At 37.6% G+C, this 21,018-nt stretch overlaps 3 protein-coding genes and 1 non-coding gene across 5 annotated transcripts; 2 read left to right on the top strand and 2 right to left on the bottom strand.

The window, feature by feature from the left end:
- Positions 1-581: 581 nt before the first annotated feature.
- Positions 582-7,530, bottom strand: Vha16-1 (Vacuolar H[+] ATPase 16kD subunit 1). The gene is made up of 3 exons (XM_962866.5): positions 7,395-7,530; positions 4,743-4,935; positions 582-2,170 (listed from the first exon to the last, which is right to left on the bottom strand). The coding sequence occupies exons 1-3, from the start codon at positions 7,474-7,476 to the stop codon at positions 1,966-1,968; spliced, it is 480 nt and encodes a 159-aa protein (XP_967959.1). The 5' UTR covers positions 7,477-7,530; the 3' UTR covers positions 582-1,965.
- Positions 6,763-6,881, top strand: Mir3802 (microRNA mir-3802). The gene has a single exon (NR_038616.1). It is a non-coding gene; the product is annotated as a microRNA mir-3802 (primary transcript).
- Positions 7,531-7,745: 215 nt separating the features above from the next.
- Positions 7,746-16,164, top strand: LOC100141736 (Fanconi anemia group D2 protein). 2 transcript variants are annotated; one of them, XM_064358047.1, is made up of 2 exons: positions 7,746-8,052; positions 12,653-16,164. In XM_064358047.1, coding segments are annotated over exons 1-2 (3,300 nt in total). In that variant the 5' UTR covers positions 7,746-8,050; the 3' UTR covers positions 15,951-16,164. The 2 variants fall into 2 exon arrangements, with proteins under 2 accessions (XP_064214117.1, XP_015839667.2); XM_015984181.2 differs by lacking the exon at positions 7,746-8,052 and adding an exon at positions 10,339-10,760.
- Positions 9,196-19,432, bottom strand: LOC656408 (heat shock protein 75 kDa, mitochondrial). The gene is given in 10 exon segments (XM_064358054.1): positions 9,196-9,526; positions 9,582-9,654; positions 9,701-9,932; positions 9,981-10,168; positions 10,214-10,303; positions 10,305-10,339; positions 15,956-16,103; positions 17,789-17,972; positions 18,021-18,950; positions 19,094-19,432. Coding segments are annotated over 10 exon segments (2,088 nt in total). The 5' UTR covers positions 19,200-19,432; the 3' UTR covers positions 9,196-9,424.
- Between the last annotated feature and the right edge of the window lie 1,586 nt (positions 19,433-21,018).

Genomic DNA, 21,018 nt, shown 5'->3' on the forward strand with positions numbered 1-21,018 from the left:
AGACTTTGGCGTTGAATCCTTAGATAGTTTACTTCTTAAATTAGAAAAAAATTGAACGAAAATATTTAATTTATCTCTAAAAATTTTTAGTTAACTGAGGTTGTTTAGTAAAGTCTCGAAAAACATTGTTAATAAAAATCATGGCCACTGCGAATCCAGTAGGCTTTGCGCACGTCCACTATTTTTGACTAGAAAATACACAATTTTGGTGATTTTTGGAGAAATTATGTCCATTTTCGGTCAAAAACGTGCTGAAATTCACAAAAAAGGTAAAAACAATTTTAAAATTGTAGAATCAACTTATACGCCCGGTATCTTTTGATGAAATCTGGTAAAAAATTAGAGAATTAAATTGAAAAAAAAGTGGAAGAAAATTTTTTCTCGAGCTAATTCGCCAACTTTTGAACTAAAAGTATTTGCGTTTTAGCTGAATTATTGCAATTATATAGTTTGTAATGTTGGTTGCTTCAAAAATTTTTTCAGGCTCATTATTACAATTTTTTTTCGTAATCTTTTACATTTGTAATAGCAACTTTAGCGAAATAAAATTTGGTTACCGATTCGGCAATGAAAGATCAAAGTGCTCGGTGATAATAATCGTTACTTTATTTTTTCTAAAACAAATTTATACATGTGAACTTAAAACATAGCCTGGTTGTGTTCTATTGCACTCGATAAGTACACACTGACGTAATAATAAATGAAACAAATGACAATCGATAGCCGAGTGACGCGCATTGGTTGTCCGTTGAACTGATAAGGTCCAGGTGTAAAAATAAACAGTTTTAAACATTAACAAAATATCTTGTATTCTCATAAACACAAAGAAAAGATCACTTCAGCATAACGGGACTACATTGATATAAGTTTGTGTTTCGTTTTTGAAAAATCTACAAGCTTAGGCCAAATCGACGACGATTAAACAGCTGGCTTATAAATCGAAGCAGTATATTTCGTTAAAACTGTACATAAACAAGACTAAAGCGGACACAAAATAAAACAAATTTCACAAAACAGAAATTGTAATGGAATGTACAAATTATTTATTTTCAACACAATGATAATTTTGCTGTTCCCTTCGTACAACAGAGCCGTTCTAAGTGCTTGATCACCACGAGAAAAAATACTAAACATTCTTAGATTAGGACGCAGGGGCGCGGCCACAACGCGCGTTGTGGTCGCGCCCCCCAGCGCCGGAAAGCTAAACTACAGAAGGCTAACACGTATATACTATGGACACCAAACCATCGATCGATACATAGATAATGTTGCCGTTATTTACAACAACTTTGTTGAATTTAAGGTTGTTTGCTGCACCTGAACGCATGGAAAGACAAACGATTAAACAGCGAAACAATGAGCAAAATCTGAACTGTACTCTAAGGAACGGTCAATTTAACAAAGTTGATGATATGTCGAATTGCGAACAAAATGTAATCATGGACACGACGCTACTGCAGACAAGGAGAAATCAGTAATTACGTAATACATCATGAAATTAAAAATATTGTGCTACTTTTGTAACTTTATTTTATAACTTGAATACTTAGAGCTCGTAGACCCTTAATCGCATATTACGAAATGATAACCTAACAGACTACTAATAACTATACAATAATTAATTTATCAAGGCGTAAGCCCCATGAAGATGACAGTCAGTGCTGGCGGCCGCGGCCCCACTCGAAATTATTTACAATGACAAAACCCGCATTTGCAATACGCGTTCCATCACGATAAAATATTTACACCAATATCACTCGCCCGTCAAATTCATTACCAAAGCTTACAACACGGTTTTATACATCATTTTATACAATAAACATTAAAAACAAAAGATTGTGTAACTTTCGAAAAATGGGGATTGTTTATCATAGTTGGCGGTGGTGGGGGGAGAAGGGGAGGGGGGATTGTGGGGACTGGTTTTAGAGGATGATTACTTTGTTTTACACTTAAAAAACGAATAACTTATTTTGTGTAGAGGTAGATGGCTACGATAAGGCCGTAAAGACCCAAGACTTCAGCGAAAATGAGGATGAGGATCATTCCGACGAAGAGACGAGGTTGTTGCGCCGTTCCTCTCACACCGGCGTCGCCCACAATGCCAATGGCGAAACCGGCCGCCAAACCGGAGAAACCCACCGAAAGTCCGGCACCCAAATGCACGAAACCTCTGCAAAAAATTACAACATTCAACACCAATTTAAAAATCTTTGAAACTCTTTTACTACCACTAGTAACTTGATTACCGTCTATTCGTACCGTCTATTAATAGAACACATGATAATTGTTTGTGAAAAACAGAAATTTATTGATGTATTCGGAAATAAAATTAACTAGACGCCCTCTGGTGATGACTTTTGAACTATGTCGAAAACAGTAAAGAAATTTTGGTAATGCCACATTTAACTGACATTTAATGAATTGTTCAACAATTTTGCGTCCATAGTGTTAATTACTTACAATAGAAAGAATTACTTTAAAAGTACGTGGTGGTAAATACTAGCGTTGACTTTGGTTCTGTAGTTTTTCGTGGTATAAAGTGTTTATTGTTGGAACTTGAAAGTGGATAAAAAGTGAAAAATATTTAAATTTTGATCACAAAGTGTTATCAAACAGTTGTCTAATTAAAGATTATAAGTAATGGATCACAGCGAACACAAAGTTTGGCTCAAGAAACCAATAAATTAGTGAAGTGTTATGAATTTTAGGTTAGAATTTTCCACTGAAAAAATCATGAAATGCTGCGGTAAATCTACAAAACTAGAATAAAGATTAACAACTGCTGATACATTTAAACGTAAATTATGCCAAAAGGTGGGCTTTTCAATGTCTTTGTAATAATTTTCCAATAAAGAAAGTGAACCAAACAGTCATTCGTTATTCGTGTTTTCCTCGTCATCTCTCATTTGTCAACATAAGTTTCTTGCATCAAAGATACAATAGTCATTCCGCATAAGCAATGGAATAATTGTGAAGCCCCAAAATTCGTACAACGCTCAAAATATCCGAATAAACATTTTCCCGCCATTTATAGTTACTGTTTTCGACCTAGCTCAACGGTAATTTTACTTCCGAATAACATGTAATAATTTGTTAACTACAACAACTAAAAAGTTTACAACAGTACTAAAAAGCTAATTAGTGGCTTTCAAAACATTTTAAAAACATTTATTAAGAAATCGAAACTTACATAAACAAATGATGATTAAAAAGTCAGTCTCATTAGTATAATGAAAAGCAGAGAAGTAAATAGGAATAACGTATACAAGTGTATTTTATTAAATGTGTATATTAACTGTGGTGTATTTTTGAAATATTAAATTAAATTAAAAATTAATATACCATTTTTTATTAATTAATTTAAATATCACAATAAAGTTGGTAATAATACTTGTTAATTTTTTAAAATCTGAAACCTGGAATTTGTATTTTTTGCACCTACGGAGGACTATAAGTTAGGAGACAAAAATACAAAATCGCACCCAAAGATGTAGTACGGCAAAGAAAAAATGAGGGCGCCTCAAATCGTGTGTCAAATCGTTTTAAATTAATTTAAATTCAAGCAGTTCACTAGTTACTTGGAAAAAAATGCACAAATGTTGAGCTTTGCATTCTCAACAGACTGAGAAAAACTGACGACTAAAATTTTCATGAGAAACATGAGAAAAAAATTATTTAAAATTTAAAATTTGCGCTTCGTTCCGTATTTTGCAAAACGCTGCGAATACGGTTACAGATACAAGAAAAATGTTTAGAAGAAAGTTGTAGAGAATTAAATTTCCTTTAAAAAAGTTAGCGAGACTATAACTTTATCTTCAACGGTTTAGGTTTTAAAGACGTTCAAAGATGCTCAAGCGACGGATTTCCACCATTTTACAGGTGGTCATGTCGGGGAAAGTGAATTTATACCCAAACCGTTGAAGATGGAAATATGGTCTCGCGGACTTTTTTAAAGAAAATTTAATTCTCTACAACTTTCCTCTGAACATTTTTCTTGTATCTGTAACCGTATTCGCAGCGTTTTGAAAAATATGGGGCAGAGTGCAAATTGGTAAAACTTTGAATTTTTTTAAATATAGTTTAAGATGTTATTTTTGCACTATTTTTATCTCCTATTATTGAGAATTTGATGCTCTATCTACCTGTATTTTTTTATTCGCCTTGTGCTAACCGTTATTTAATTACAACAATTTTTATAAATTGATTGCTCTGAAAACAGACGGTAATGGAACAAGGGCGCCTCTGGCGACATTAACGGAACTATCGAGGACGCGGACGTTTTATTTGTACGTCCTATCATATCCTTAGTTTTGATTAATTTAATTAAATCACCTGAAATTAATACCAATATTTTGTGGGAGAATTTGCTCAGGTATTGAGGTACTTTAATGAAATTAACACATTTCTTACAAATCTACAAAGTATTTCAAAAAATAAATAAATAAAAAATCCTTTGTTTCAAACTTTTACAAACTCGTTGAATACGATAATGTGTCAATGATTCTTCATAAAGTTTTAATAATGTTTATTGAAATTATTAAAAAAAACAAATTTTGCTAAAAAAATTAATTGTTATAATCTTGTAAATGATTTAAAAATGAAGAAGGAATCAACGAAATGGAAAATGGGACATAAAAACTAGGTTAAAAATTCGCGCCAATTGGGGTGTGTGAACTGGATGATAAACTTTGTATTTTTCCGAGTTTCACCGATTTGTACCAAAAAATCTCGCTGAAACTTACTTGTACAACGAGTAGTTATTGGCGGCAGAGTCGATACCTCCAGCGATAAGAACAGCAATAACTAGACCATAAATGGCAATAATACCCGCCATGACAACGGGGATAATAGATTTCATAATAAGTTCTGGCCTCATCACAGACATCGCTGCTATTCCGGTGCCTGATTTTGCTGTGCCATAGGCTGCTCCCAGTGCTGAAAAAAACAAAAAAAAAATTAATTTAATTTAATTCAAGTCCGAAATAGCGCATCAGCTGGCTTTTTAAAATCGTGAAGGATAAACGAGTTTAAATTTAGTTTAGTCTACGAGTCTCTCTCTTACAAATGAGAGAAAAATTGTGGTAATTACGTTGATACGACCCGGAAATACTCGAGCCTGGTATTGGACAAAAAAATATTAAAAATGTGACGTCACAGTCGCGGATTTGGCAATAAATTGGACACGTTTTTACGGAAAATAAACACGCTTTTGGCTAAGGTCGAGCCTATTTCAAGCAAGATAAAATCAAATCTTATAAACTAAACCTAAAGCCAATTCTCAAAAATTTTGCTTTGCCAAATAATTTCTATAAGAAAATAAAATTCAAACGATGCAAAAAAATTGTGTACAGGGTGCTCTACAGGCACTTTTTTCAGAGAATCTAATAATGTTATCAGCGATTTTTTTCAACCATTCGTTTAATTGTAATAACAAAGTTGAATTTTTTTAAATAGGAATCATGGTTGGCTATGACATTTTCAAAAAGATTTTTTTTTTCTGATTTGATATGTCTATTTGTGTAATACATTAATTTTAAAACATTTTTAATTTTAAACATTTCGCTTTTTCTTTATAGTAGGCCATGAAAAATTTTTTGTTTTGGATTTTTAATTAAAACTTTGAAAATTGTATTACCCAACAAGTGTTTATAATTTAATGATTTTTTAAACCCTAATTAATTCAAAAACAGCATAATAAATTTTTATTAGATCAAATTTTTGCAATTAATAAAAATTATTTGTTTTTATATTTAAAATGGCAAGCTTACGTTGTCATTTTATTTTCCAATTTTAAACATGAAATGTCGGACGAAGAAAAATCTTATTAATTGTATGATTGCGTATCAATAAAATTTTATTTTACAAAAAAATGTCAATCCAAACACCAAAATCAAATTCCATCTGCGGTAAAAAAATACACAACATTATCAACGTCACCTCCATTGCACTAAATCATAAAAAAGTGGCATCAAGTGGTAGTGACACATTGTTTGCAATTTTCTGCACATTTTTTATGTAATTAAAATCTGCGACGCTCGTATATTTGTTCAATTGAAAATAACTTTAACTTATTTTTATAATTTCACATTTTTTACTTTAATAACCGTTCACAAAATTTCTAGATTATTCACACCATTTATGCGAAATAATATTTCCATGGCCAACTATTTTCTATCAAAAGTATATAAAAATATCAAACTGTATTTATATTGTTTTGAGTTCAGAAAAAAATAAGCTTTTCGAAAATGTCATAGCCAATTATGATTCTCATTTAAAAAAATACAACTTTATGTTATTACAGCTAAACGAATGATTAAAAAAAATCGCTGATAACATTATTAGATACTCTGAAAAAAACTAGTACGGGATTTTATTTCTTTAATTTGATCGTATTTGTACCCAGAACATTATCTAAAAATTTTATCAGTGAAACATTTTACCAAGAAATCGGATAACATTAACTAAAATTTTGTGAGAATTCCCTGCATTGTTGCCAAATCATTTTGACAACTGAATGTCACGTGACTTGACTATTTTCCACGGCCAACTGAATTTACTCTTGACAATGACACTCATTCGATAATTTTCTTTCATTCAAGGTACGCATAATTGCACACATGACCTCAATCACAATCCGTCTGTGTCTTACCAGAGGTGTTGCGATAATTGCATAACTCGCAATATTTGTTTCATTAATAAGGACTGATACTTAGGTGTAAAAACGGCGGTCATATGACACATCAAGTGATAAGATTAAGACCCCACTTGATGTAACTTTATACAAAAATCAACAAAAGTATGGCTTGCTTGAATGACGAGATAAAATCGTTATATCGTAGTCGCCATCTGTCGCTACAATGTTTTGTTTCATATATTTTTTATTCGCCAATTTGTAGTCACCTGTGACGAGGCGACGTCACCGTCATGTGACTTTGTCTTCGCCACCTATCAGGAATTCCAAGCCAACAATTTACAATTTTATTCAAGCAATTTCCTCAATTTTGTGCATTGGATCACATGACTCGTGCCTTATCTAATCAGGGCTTTAAAGATGGCGGCTCGAGGGGCGGCGAGCCCCTCCAGCCCCGGCCGCCTTGATTGGCGCTTAGCCAGCGTTTTGTCTGATTGTTATTTATTTTCGTAGGCGACCCGATGAGTAATGTTTGGGTTTGATTTTCGGGGCTAACTTGTAGGTTATGTAAGTTGTAAATGAATTCACGTGACGGCGTCACATGTCCTCAGGTGCCCACCGCCCACCTGTTCCTGGGGGCCCCCATTGCGCGGCCCAAGGGGCTGCCGTGCGCCCTGCGAACAGCGCTTCGAGCTGGGCCGAGGGCGTGTGGCCGCCGACGGACCCGCCGACAAAATCGATACCAGGCAAGAGGGCTACTTACAACTGAAAATAATCGCGGCTGCCGCTCCCATGACGCCGAAAAAGGGGCCGTAGACGGGATTCTCTTCACTGATGCCTGACATTTTTGTGTAAGGTGGAGTATTTACAGGTCGGAATGGAGTACGAGCACACAACACGCAACTAAACCAGCGAACCCACTGACAAATATGGCTTACACACTGCCACAGCAGGAATGGGTCATATGACGATTAGAAATTTTCAGGTGGAGTGCGGGTAAACACCGCACGCTGATTGGCCGAGACGGCGCTCAAGGTCGTCCAACGGCCAATCACGACGCGACAATGTTGATTATCTTGTGATGTCACTTTCACTACACGTCGACTCGGGGGTTATGAACACGGGAGGTTGGCGTTTTAGGGACAAAGGGCACCCCAGACACTTTGCACAATTCACCGAACGCTATTTTGGGGCCGACTCGGGGGCGAAGCCCCGCTAGGACGCCCCCAAATTGCCAAAAAACAGCACAGAGTTGTCACATGACAGCCATCTTTTCCGCTAAAGAAGCACGCGACACAAGGCGCCAAATTCAAACACCAACTCACCAACTTCCAGTCACGTGAAAAGGGATGGTCGGGTTGTGGGAAAATTATCAGTATTTAACTATTTTGTACGGTTTATTGCTTGAAATAATGTAAAATGTAAGTAAAACCATCTTGTTGCTCTTTTTCCCTTGAGAATTTACTCTACAGGAAGTCACAGGAAGGGTAAATGAAAATGTTCATGCTAGGGCGATATACAGGGAGTTGCAAGTTTTATTGCCAGTCAAAAAATAAATACTAGTTTTCTAAGACAATTTTTTTATATGATGTAAAGTGGTGATTTCGACAAAAATAATATTCAGTAGAAAGTTCAGTAGAAACGAACGAAGCATCCCTTTTAAAAGTCATAACTTATAACGTCGCTTTTTCTATAAAAATTAGTTGTTATCAACTATTTATTCACTTCATAGCCGTCTTTATTTCAATTTAAAATCAACTCATTAAATAAAACAAATGATTAAATAATAAACGACTTTACTAAAATCTAAAATAACAGAAGAAAAATACTAGAAAATGAAGCAAGAAGAAAATAACAAAAAGCAAAAAGAATTCTCGAAAAAACCTACAATTTAGAAAAATGTGCTCTTATTTTATTGAAAAGTTGTTCACCCCGAGTTTTTCTTTAAGCAAATGACAGTGTTTTAAACTTGATATCAAATAAAAGCAAGAGCTTATTCACCTTTGCAACTAATTAATAATTTATAATTTCACATTTTTTACTTTAATAACCGTTCACAAAATTTCTAGATTATTCACACTTTTTATGTGAAATAATTTTTCCATGGCCAACTTCAAATATTTTAAATATATTTTTTATCAAAAATTTATAAAAATATCAAACTATATTTATATTGTTTTGAGTTCAGAAAAAAATAAGCTTTTCGAAAATGTCATAGCCAACTATGATTCTCATTTAAACAAATGCAACTTTACGTTATTACAGCCAAACGAATGATTAAAAAAAATCGCTGATAACATTATTCAATTCTCTGTAAAAAAGTGCCAGTATAATGTCTTTGTTTCAAATGTGTATCTTTAATAATAAGGAAGATATGATTTTTTTAAGATTTCGCTAAAATGTCAACTTTTATTCACTTCAAAAAATTAATAACAACAAGCCGTCTTTATTTCAATTTAAAAACAACTCATTAAACAAAACAACGACTTTACTAAAATTTAAAATAACTAGAAAATGAAGCAAGAAGAAAATAACAAAAAGCAAAAGAAATTCTGGAAAAAACCTACAGTTTAGAAATTTTATTAAAAAGTTGGTCAGTGTTTTAAGCTTGCTATCAAATAAAAGCAAGAGCTTATTCACCTTTGTAGCTAGTATTTCAACTTAATGTGTCCCTAAAATGATTGTTTGATTGAAAAATCGATCATTCGATAAGACCGTGCGTCATTCCGCCTCAATCAGCAAGCTTATTTACTCGATTTATTTAACACTGAATACAAAAAACTGGAATGCGTCTCAATGCTTCTCTAATGCCTTGGTCAAAAGCGCATTTATGGACGTCAGTAGTACTCGGGGGTCCTCCACCAGGCCAGCGCCCACCATAGAATTGGCAAATAACTGCAAATGATATCTCAAGTGGCTTAATCCGTTTGCGTCACCTGATAACGCTTACCTGATTAGCCAAAAGTTCAGCCAAGTGTGGATCACTTGTCATTAATTTGTGCAGCTTTTTGATAATTGGATGCCTGAAAAATAGCGTTGGAACAAAGGCTTGACCTTCAGCCCCCCAACCTTGGGTTAATCTCGAACTTGGGTTGCAAAATCGCGTAGCGCCTGTCTTCCGACAACTGGTGGCTCTGCGTCCTTATGAAGTGTCTCGCAGCTGCCATTTCCTCGACTGTCACCACACAGGGGTGGTTTTCAAGTCTCGTGGTCGCGTTCACATCAACTGCCTTCCCCGAGAGCTTACTCTTGATCCATTCGGACAACTCGTTCACTTCGCTACGCTTCAAACTGTCCTCACCTACACAAAAATTGTGACAAAACCGCAAACTATACTAAAAAATTGTACCTAAATTACTGAGATCATTGGCCGCCTTATCATCCCTCATGTCCTTCTCCACCGAAACTAATTTAAAGCCCTTGAACTGCTGCAACTGCATTAGGACGAGCTCGTCGTAGGGCTCGTAACAGAACAGCACCTCCTGGTGTTTGCTCTTGAGCGATTCATAATAAGGGGAGGCTTCAGCCAAGCTCCGACTACAAAAATTATTTTTTCTGGGGAATTAACTTTGAATTATTAACCTGGGGGCGGCGAGGTAAAAAATCGTGCGGGAGTCTTTAGCCCGTTCCGTGTATTCGCTAAGGGAGACTTTTTTCGCCTTGTTTCTTGTGCGAGGATTCAAACAGGAGCAATTTGGCGCAATCTTCCTGAAATTATAGTGACTTTAGTTTTCCCCTATGTCAGTGTGACAGGTGTGAGTTTTGGAGGGAAAAGTGTGAGATATTTGAGACGTTTTTCCTGAAAAATGACGCAAATCAACAAAAACCCCCTCACTGAATATTTCAAGCAAATTGTACGAGACAGCGGCATAAAATTGGCTTCGGGCGATGAGCCCAATATTTTGACGCAGGAGCAGGCACTGGTTGTGCGAGATGTTGAAAGGGCGATTCAGGAGGGTGTCTCAGGCGATAATGTTGAGAGATTCATCAAGGGTTTTAATATTTTGATCAGGAAGGAGAAATATTTGAAGAAGGCTTTACTGCCCACTGTTTTTCGGATGAGGCGCAGTGGGGGTGAGAGTTGTGAGGATTTTGGGGCGATGGAAGTGCCACAAGACAGTCTATTTCGGTAAGGAAATGTGATTTATGACAAGGTTAATGCACTTGACGAAGTTATAAATTTGTAAGGTGTTGACACTTGTCAGGTGCACGTTGTTTTAACCCAGTTTTGGCGAAAAAGCCTTGAAATGGCGTTAATTCAATTAGAAAAATTTGATAGTCAAGTGGCCTTGGGAAAATAATAGAAATTGGCGGGTCATGTGAACTTGCCAGTGTGTGGATATAATAATTATTTACTCTCACCGTATCATAATTACACTATTTTTTCACTTAATTATAAGTGTAATAAATAATAATATAAGTCGTTGATAATAGCGTATTATATTTTACGTCATGAATCGAGATCTTCACTAAAAATTATGAAATTGATTGTTTTTTTTTAATAAACGATATTTGTATTATTTCTAAATAAATTCTCACGAAAAAAATGAATTCTTAACTTAAAGTTCTTGAAAAATGGAACCTACGAGTAATTTCTGACTTTAAAATGCCCAAAAAGGGCAAAAACAATGCAATTTTTTCAAAATTGAGTGATTTTTTGAACTGTTTTATTAAAATACCTCAAAAAAACCTAGATTTTTAGCTCAAAAGCAAAAGATATTTGTATTATTTGACAAAATTCTTCGAAATAATTGAGTTTTTAGGTGTCATTAAGTAGCTACTACTTAACTCTACAATTCGAAAAAGAAAAATTAATACGATTTTTCGAAATATTTTGATAAAAGTCCTTGAATACAGTAATAATAGTAATAGTATAATCTGTAATATTTAGCAAATTCTCACGAAAAAAATTGAATTCTTTACTCAAAAACGTCCAAGTTCGTGAAAAATGGAACTTACGAGTAATTTCTGGCTTTAAAAAGGGGCTAAAATGCCTCCTAAAAAAGGGCAAAAACAATGCAATTTTTTCAAAATTGAGTGATTTTTTTTGAACCATTTTATTAAAATTCGTCAAAAAAACCCTAGATTTTTAGCTCAAAAGCAAAAGATATTTGTATTATTTGACAAAATTCTTCGAAATAATTAAGTTTTTTAGGTGTCATTAAGTAGCTATTACTTAACTCTAAAATTCGAAAAAAATTAACACGATTTTTCGAAATATTTGATAAAAGTCCTTGAATACAGTAATAATAGTAATAGTATAATCTGTAATATTTAGCAAATTCTCACGAAAAAAATTGAATTCTTTACTCAAAAACGTCCAAGTTCTTCAAAAATGGAACTTACGAGTAATTTCTGGCCTTAAAAAAGGGCTAAATTGCCCGAAAAGGGCAAAAACATTGCAATTTTTCAAAATTAAGTGATTTTTAGATCCGTTTTATTAAAATATCGTAAAAAAACTAGATTTTTAGCTCAAAAAGAACTCGAAAGCGCTTTTCTTTTAATCTAAATGTGATGAACAAATACCGATTTTTCTTAACGGACGAAAACGGAAAAAAAGAAACGTTTCCAAGAAAATTTGCGATGGATTTTTTGACAAAATTATTTGAAACAATTGAATTTCTGATTGAAAAATAACGAAAACACTCAAGAAGCAATATTACATCAAAATAATATAGTGGCAAAACGTTGGCGACAAAAGGGCCTTAGACTTTTTGAGTGTTTTTTTTTAATTTTTGTTACAAATTGTTTTATTTTCAGTAAATGCTTTATTGAAAAATTACTTTAACGTATTTTAAAGCTTTTTTGACGCAATAGATACGTCCTTTAGATTATTTTTGTGTGTAATTTAGTTTTGACCAAATGTTTCGAACGCAAAATTAGGAACGTTTTTACCTTAAATGGCAAAATAAAACTTTCGAGAAAAACAAAAATTCAATTTTTCTCAAAATAATTGTGTTTTGGTTAATTTGTGATAATAATGTGCCACGATTTTTTTTTTGCAATTTAAATTTTTTCCAGGATATTCCTGAAGGTGCGCTCCCTCCAGCCACCCATCGTGGAAATCGTCCTCAACGAGCTCACCACGACCACAGCCGTGGACACCTTCGACCCAGGTCACCTCCGTCTCCTCCTCAAACAACTCCCCTACCTCCCCTACATCAAAACTCCCGAAACGCTCACAACCAAACTCCTCGACATCATCGACATAGCTCCCTACGGCGCCCAACTCGAACTCCTCCACTCCATCCCCGACATAATCCCCGACAGCGAACACCACACAGTCGTCAAAGAACTCGCCAAAATGCTCGACAATACCAACATCTCCGGGCCCATAATCGACTGTCTGAACGCTTTAAACCTAACCCCCGACATGCGTACGCACGTACAAGACCACATCTTGTCCAAAATGTTGGCCACCAAACTATTCCCAGTGTATTTGGACTTTTTACTAACCGACTGCACCAGCAAGACTTTACCCGGAATTTTGCCCAAGCTCCGGGACGCTTTAAACGACATCATGTCACGTGATGAAGACGCCGAATCAAAAATCTCCATTTTCACAAAACTACAAAAATGGGCGAATTTGAAACCAGTCTCCGAAGCGTGGTTAAGTCTCATTGCAAACACGAAAGACCACAAATACATCGACTTGCTACTCTTGTCCATGCTACATGCCCGCAAAAAACGGACCATTGAAAGCACAATTCGCAAAAAAATCAAAGACGGCCAGTTCAAGTCACTCCAAGTGGAGCAACTTTTCGCCCGGGATTTCCCCCAACAAGTGTTCCGCGACTATTTTGGTACGTTTTGCGAAGTCGGGTCAAGTCTCCTACGCACGTCAACCGCTCCAACAATCGTGGAATTTGCATCGACACTCTTCAAACTCCTCTTCACACACAAGCGCACCGTTCGGATCTACCGCCAGGAAGTGCTGGAAAATCTGATCGTCTTGGTTGGCTGCACTGACAATAAGACAGCGGTCCTCAACATTGTCAATGACTTGGTTCCCCAAATCCTCCAAGCACCAAACCATGCCACGATTTTGATGCGTCTCCTGGAGATTGATTCGTTCGAACTGAAGGACATTAAGCTCGTGTTTGAGATTTTGTGCAAAGTGACGTGTTCGGATGATTCTTTGATCGGCCTACGCGAGGAAATACACATGTTGGTGCGCAAACAATTGTCCAACTTTAAACAAACTGCCAAAGAACGCGGCATCATATCGGCCGTGGTTTTGGCCAAGAACATAGCTAGTGTTAGTGGTGACCAAAGTGATGTGTTGTCCGAGGAGTCAATTGCCAGTATTGGACAATTGACAGGTGGGGCGAAGGACGCAGCTAACTTACTCACTGTGGTTCAGAGCTCCACGGTTAATACGCCTGATCTAGTCAGTCTGTATTACGACCAGTTGGCAGCAATGATTTCCAATAGTGATGGGTTAGATAAGCGCTTCCTGGCCTGGCTCCACGAACGCATAACCACCGACTTCCAGAATTTCTACATCACGGAAACAAGCGACACAACAATTGGTGATTTGGAAGTGACCAAACAATATGATCTGAATGGTGACGAAGAAATGGATGCGCCAATTTCAATCAACATTGCTGAATTAACCCTCAGGCCGGGCAAACACTCGATCGTTGCCCTAGCGCCCCATTTCCGACTGTTGCGTTTGGTGCACTTTCGGCAACAAAACGGCGACTTGGACACGATCGATGCCTTGCTAGGCTGTGGGGTCATTCTGCCAAAACAATTGCAAACAACCGACTGTCTTTTGCACTGTATCAACTGGTTCCGGGAGATAATTAGTGGTTTCGTCCTCCAGAAACGTGAGAAATTGAGACGCAAAGTGCTCCAAAGAATCGATCATTTGATCGAGTTGGAACAACTGTTTTCCGAGTCACTTGACTCAATCCCCAAAAAACTGAAAAAAACCAACCGGGAACGGGAAACTGTCCTTGACACAACCTTCCGGGAAATGGACACCGATCTAGTGACACTCCTCAAATACCCTCTCGAGGCAACACATCAAGTTAGCCTGAGCGTGAAACAACTGAACTTCATTTTGGGGGATTACGTGCGCAAGCTGTCACTTGTGACGAAAGGGGGCGACCTCGGTTTGTCACACTTGGGGGCGGTCAGCCCCTTGCATGTGATAACCGATTCGGTTAAAACCCTTCCGCACATCAAGCGACACTTGACGGCGGTTTTGCCCGAATGTCACACCAATGACGAGGCGAAAGCCACCTTCGGATTGGTTGTGGAATGTTTGTGTTTGATTTTTAATTGGCCCGGCTTACAACACGCCAAACGTCTCGTCCTAGTTAAAGACATCATCAAGGCGTTCCGTTCGGGTGACAGTGAGCTGCACTCGGCCAATCACCTCGTCACCGAACTGGTGGAACAACTAGCCGACTTGACGCAATTTTGCACGTGTCTAACACACGCAGTCCACTTGATTCAAACAATGGAAGCCCTCCATAGTATCACTCCGGTGGGCATAGTACGGACAAAAATCGCCAAAACTGCGAGAGAATTGCTTGAGAAACAGTGGGATAATTACAGTTCGTCAAATATTGATGTTCTAGTCCGCTCATATCTGAGCAGTGCTAGTGTTAAAACCCTGTGTGGGATTGTTGGTACGGTCCAGGAGCAAGCCCCAGGTCTCACTAAGAGTGAACCGTTGGAGATGCTCAAAAGTGTGACTAAGACCAACTTTTTCGTTTTCTACCGCAATTTATGGGCCTGTTTGCACGATCGTGTCAAAAGCGAGACGAATGCGCAACATGTGGCGACCTGGCGCACTATTGCCCTCACAATGCAAGGCTTGATGGCGGTGGCCAAGGCACAGAAAACCAAACCGAACCTGGTCTATTGCCTTAAGAAGTCCACCGCGATTTTGAAGCTTTTTCTCACGCATGGAATCCCAATCTTGGAAATTGAGTTCAAAGCAAAGTCGGAGCTTGTGATTGAGATTTTCAAAACCATGCATTCGAATGCACGGTTCTTGCACCATTTGTGTTGCTATTCTAAAGCGACTAAAGACGTTGGTTTAATATCGCACGTGCCGCAGTTTCGGTTAACTTTCGAGACGCTGGTGTACCGGGTTAAGGCCGCTTTGGCGGCAAATGGGTGTTCGGCGGCGTTCTGGATGGGGAATTTGCGGAATCGGGACTTGGATGGGGAGGATATTTTGAGTGAGAGTAGCGATAATTCGAGTCATGAGGGAGGGGGTGAGGAGGAGGGGGGAAGTGAGGGGTTACCGAGTGATGATGAGTCGGTTGGGGATAAGTCGTCGAGTGAGGTTTTTGAGTAACTTACTTTCTCGGTTTGGATGGGGTTTGTTATAATGCCCTCTTTGATGAAAAGGCCATAGTCGGCGTAAAACTTCTCGTATTCGTCTGGTTTTTTGTTAAGTTGGTCTAGGAGGAACTTCACGACACGGCTAGTCAGGACGTCTCGGAGTTTTCTGCAAATTTATATAATCTAATTTTTTTGTAATTTTCTAAATATATTAATTGTTAAATAAGGATATGAAATGACGTATAAATCAAACGTCCCCGTCCCCGATAGTTCCGTTAATGTCGCCAGAGGCGCACTTGTTCCATTACCGTCGTTTTCAGAGCAATCAATTTATAAAAATTGTTGTAATTAAATAACGGTTAGCACAAGGTGAATAAAAAAATACAGGCAGATAGAGAATCAAATTCTCAATAATCGGAGATCAAAATAGTGCAAAAATTATATCTTGAACTATATTTAAAAAAATTTCAAAGTTTTACCAATTTGCACTCTGCCCCTATTTTTCAAAACGCTGCGAATACGGTTACAGATACAAGAAAAATGTTCAGAGGAAACTTGTAGAGAATTAAATTTTCTTTAAAAAAGTCCGCGAGACCATGTCGCTATCTTCAACCATTTAGGCCCCAAAGTCATTCAAAGACGCTCAAGCGATGGATTTCCATCATTTTGCCGATGGTCAAGTATTGGAAAATGAATTTATACCTAAACCGTTGAAGATAGACATATCGTGTCGCAGACTTTCTTGTAGAAAATTTAATTCTCTACAACGTCGTTCCTTTGACTTTTTTGTATCTTCAACCGTATTCGCAGAAAGAACGCAAATTGATCATTCTAAGCGATAATTTTTTGGGCACCGTCACCTATTTATTAAAACGCTGCAAAAACGGTTAAAGATACAAAAAAATGAAAAAAACGACGTTGTAGAGAATTAAATTTGCTACAAAAAAGTCCGCGACACCATATTTCCATCTTCAACGGTTTGGATATAAATTCACTTTCCCCGACTTGAGCATCTTTGAACGTCTTTAAAGCCTAAACCGTTGAAGATAAAGATATGGTCTCGCTGACTTTTTTAAAGCAAATTTAATTCTCTACAACTTTCTTCTGAACATTTTTCTTGTTTCTTTAACCGTATTCGCAGCGTTTTGAAAAATACGGAACGAAGCGCAAATTTTAAATCTTAAATAATTTTTTTCTCATGTTTCTCATGAAAATTTTAGTCCTCAGTTTTTCTCACTCTATTGAGAATGCAAAGCTCAACATTTGTGCATTTTTTTCCAAGTAATTAGTGAACTGGTTGAATTTTAATTAATTTAAAACGATTTGGCACCGAGACGGTATAACGCTGGAAGGGCCCTCATTTTACACTGCTGTACTATTTTTTTTGGGTGCGATTTTGTATCTAGTTTCGTCTCCTAACTTATAGTCCTTCGTAGACAACAAAAAAAAATAAAAGCAAGTTTTAATAAATGAGGTCTTGAAAAAACGAAATCAATTTTTTTTAAGGAAGAAAATTATTCCAGAAATTATTAAGACACAAGTATAAATACTGAATATTAAAATACTAAAATTTTGCCAAAAATGCCGTGGGCAAATTTGATTCTAATTGTCTAAACCAATTGTTTACAAAAAAAAAAAAATACAGAAAAATTTCTGATATACATGATGATTCAAATAACACAGCTTTGTTTGAGAGGATTCTTTAGGTTGAAAAAAATAAATAAAGAAAGAAATATTTTGCTATCACATACGAGGTGATTTACGTAAGCTGATAAGCCTTACAAAAATAAAATTTACACAAAATACCCTTGTCTTTAAATTATTGGTAGCCGGATAGAGGCGATACTGTACCTAATAAGTGCGCTGTTTTGCAGCAACTCCCGGCTAAGATTCAACGGAATGTCTTCAGAATCAACAACCCCCTTAACAAATCTTAGCCACTTGGGGAGAATATTATCAGTTTTATTTTTAATCAAAACTTTTCTCGTATAGAGGGCGACCCCCGACTCCACCTCACGCGACATCTCAAACAGCCCTAAAACCCTTAATCACACACCTATTTTTTTCTACAATTTCACCCAACCTGGCTTTCCCTCGGGAAAATACAACAAGGCATGAATCGACAATGGGACATCCGTTTTGTAATGTAGTATATATCTCGGGACGTCATAACTCCCACTTATGAAGCGATAGAACTCGTTGTGCTGCTGCACCGTCACACTTTTAGGCTCAGACAACCACACTGGTTGCACGATATTCGCTTTTTTCCCGTTCAAATAAATGGGACTTCCGATGAAATTGCTGTACTTATTTATGACATTTTCGACGGTTGTTTCGTCGCAAAACTCGCGACAGTCGGTTTTCAAATGCAGCACGATTTTCGTGCCGCACTGCACCCCCTCAGCGTCCTGGATTTGGTACGAGCCTGTGCCGTCAGAGTTCCATTTGTAGCCCTGGTCCTCCATCGAGGACCGCGTGTAGACATCTACTTTATCAGCCACCATGAAAACGCTGTAAAAACCCACACCGAACTGCCCGATAATGTTGTTGCTACTGTCGGAGGTCAGTTCCTTCGACTTGAGTTGCTCGATAAAGGCTTTGGAGCCCGACCGTGCAATGACGCCCAAATTCGCGATCAGCTCCTCCTTCGACATGCCAATCCCGGTGTCTTGAATCGTCAAAGTCCGGGCCTGCTTATCGGTCGAAATGTGGATTTCCAGGACCCGGTTGGGGTCCCGCAGGCCCTCACGGTCCAACACCGTCAGATACCTAAACTTCTCTAACGCGTCACTCGCGTTCGAAATCAGCTCCCTGACAAACACCTCCTTGTCGGAATACAGCAATCTTGCCACTATATCAAGCAACATTCTAGTCTCGGCCTGGAATTCGTGCTTGGTGGGCTCGCCTTTCGGCTTTTCCGTGTCTTTGATAATCGAGTGGTGCTCCTCATCGGACGCTTTACTCGCATTGGGGCTTGTGCTCGTACAACGGACAAAAAACGCGGCTCCTGAAACTAAACATAACCTCACTTACCGGCAAACAACAAACCGGGCGTTGTTAAATTGTAAACACATTCCAATTGATAAATATTTGCGTTGGGGCCAAAATAATTGGAAATTTCCACAAGTTTTTTGACCTAACCCCACTTTCCCTCACCTGTTTTTTTACGAATGGGGCGCAAAGAAACGATAGGGGCACACGTTAGGTGCCTTCGGCCGCTCAAAAAAACACGTTGGAGGGCAATTCGGCCTAAATTTGCCATTCTAGCCTGGTTTTTTACTGGGTATTCTAACCTAGAAATTTCTGGCAATGGTGCGACCTACCATACCGACTGGTTTTTTCCAAAATCAAAATTTTTAATTTTGGGGTAATTAACACGAAATTGGCACACAAATAGTCTAATTGATTGTTACGCACTTATCACTCAAAATTACGGCTTAATTGTAATTGAGTCACGAACAGTTTGCTTTTTTTGGGTTTGGTGAGGTGCTGCCCCCCGCGGACGCGGCAAAAAATATCGTTTAAATGGGTTTTTTTGTTAGCGGCTTGAAGGCGTTTCTTTTGTGAAGGGGTTGGTTGTTCTCGGGCGATTGCACTCGAATGCCCCATCGGACACCTCTTAAAAGGGTTCGCTCAGCTCACATATCAATACTTCTTTATCCATTTTGTAAAGCGGTGTTTGGGGCTTAAAAGATTTCGTCCCGTAAAGGCTTAACCGAGCACGAATTTCGCTTGGTTGCCGTCACACTTGTAGATTTTTTCTCCAAGTGTATCCATCTGCGGAGCAGCCCTTGAGTTGCATCACGTTTCCGAGAATTTTAAATGGTGTTTAAGCGATAATTATCGAGGTGTTCTTGAGGGCCTATTGTCCGGCGCCAAGTGGACAGTGGCCATATCATTAATAAAATCTTGACGGCCTACAGCAAGGACTAAATATTCGGGGGTGTAGGAGCGGACAACGATCAACTTCTGTCACCGAAGGGGTTATAAATGGCCCCGTAAAAGGAAAATTTTGAAAGGGAAAGCAAAAAACACAATAGGACCGGTAGCTAAGGCATTACACAACAAAAGGCGCTCGTAAATGCCTTGGTTAAGGAATTATTTAACTCATTGTGGGGCCGGACCTGCACATGGCTATACTCATTACTGATTTTACACGGAGATTTATGCTCTCTCTTATGTCACCAGACACCGGTCCAACAGCTCACAATACGTGACGGACATAAAGAACCTCCCGTTATCTACACAATTGTGCAAGAGATCGCCAACATTTTTCCACTTTTTGGGCCAAAACCACTCTTGATAGACATTCAGAAAGTTTCAACTAATTTCCCCACAGGCGGTCTAATTTAACTTTTTCAAGTAATTGCAAAACTTTATACGATGAGAGGCCAAATTAAAATACGTGGAAACGAATCCAGAAATAAAATCTCCGCTTGATTTCGTTAATTGAACGCAGAGAGCGCCTTTCGGCACGACTCCGAACAAAGCGGCTTTGTTGCTTTAGCCGGTAATCCCCCGAACACAACACCTACAATAACCAAAACGCACCCTTTCGCGGCAAGTCAACCGGAAAAAGTGCTGTCAAAACTGCAAGGCCATTGTAAAGTTTGCGAAATGACGTTATAAAATTTAAATGAGGGTGGGCTCCAGTTTTGCGGGGACAATGGCCGGGAGAGTGACCAGGGTTCTGGGCTAGCAACTGAAAACACTTGCGCAAAATTTATGATTTCCGGGTATTTGGGACGGGGCCAACATTTTTGTTCCAGGAACACTTCGTAAATTTTCAAAATACATGAAATTTTTTGATTTCAACGTTACGAAAATGTAAGGAAAATTGAAGTTTTGAAATAGGTTTTTTTTAATTCAGTTAATAATGAGTAATGTCTAATAGGTAATCAACAACCCCTATTATAATAATGTGTATCTGTAAGCCAATGGTTTATACAGAAATATCTTTCTAATGCTTACAAGTAATTCAATTATAATATAAATGTCAAAACTTTCAATACATAAACTGTCTTTTTCAGTGTTTAGTCACATTTAATAATATTTTTTTTAAGTGAAAAGGAGTTGTTAAT

Source organism: Tribolium castaneum, chromosome 7 (genome assembly GCF_031307605.1).
Source record: "Tribolium castaneum strain GA2 chromosome 7, icTriCast1.1, whole genome shotgun sequence".
Taxonomy (NCBI): Eukaryota; Metazoa; Arthropoda; class Insecta; order Coleoptera; family Tenebrionidae; genus Tribolium; species Tribolium castaneum.

What these genes read in the sequence shown, in the direction of transcription:
- Vha16-1 (XM_962866.5), bottom strand. Translation starts at nt 7,476, where the DNA reads ATGTCAGGCATCAGTGAAGAGAATCCCGTCTACGGCCCCTTTTTCGGC. An exon ending in AGCCGCGATTATTTTCAGTT is followed by an intron (nt 4,936 to 7,394) that starts GTAAGTAGCCCT and finishes TGTTTTTTTCAG; the next exon opens with CACTGGGAGCAGCCTATGGC. An exon ending in AATAACTACTCGTTGTACAA is followed by an intron (nt 2,171 to 4,742) that starts GTAAGTTTCAGC and finishes AATTTTTTGCAG; the next exon opens with AGGTTTCGTGCATTTGGGTG.
- LOC100141736 (XM_015984181.2), top strand. Translation starts at nt 10,438, where the DNA reads ATGACGCAAATCAACAAAAACCCCCTCACTGAATATTTCAAGCAAATT. An exon ending in CCACAAGACAGTCTATTTCG is followed by an intron (nt 10,761 to 12,652) that starts GTAAGGAAATGT and finishes AATTTTTTCCAG; the next exon opens with GATATTCCTGAAGGTGCGCT.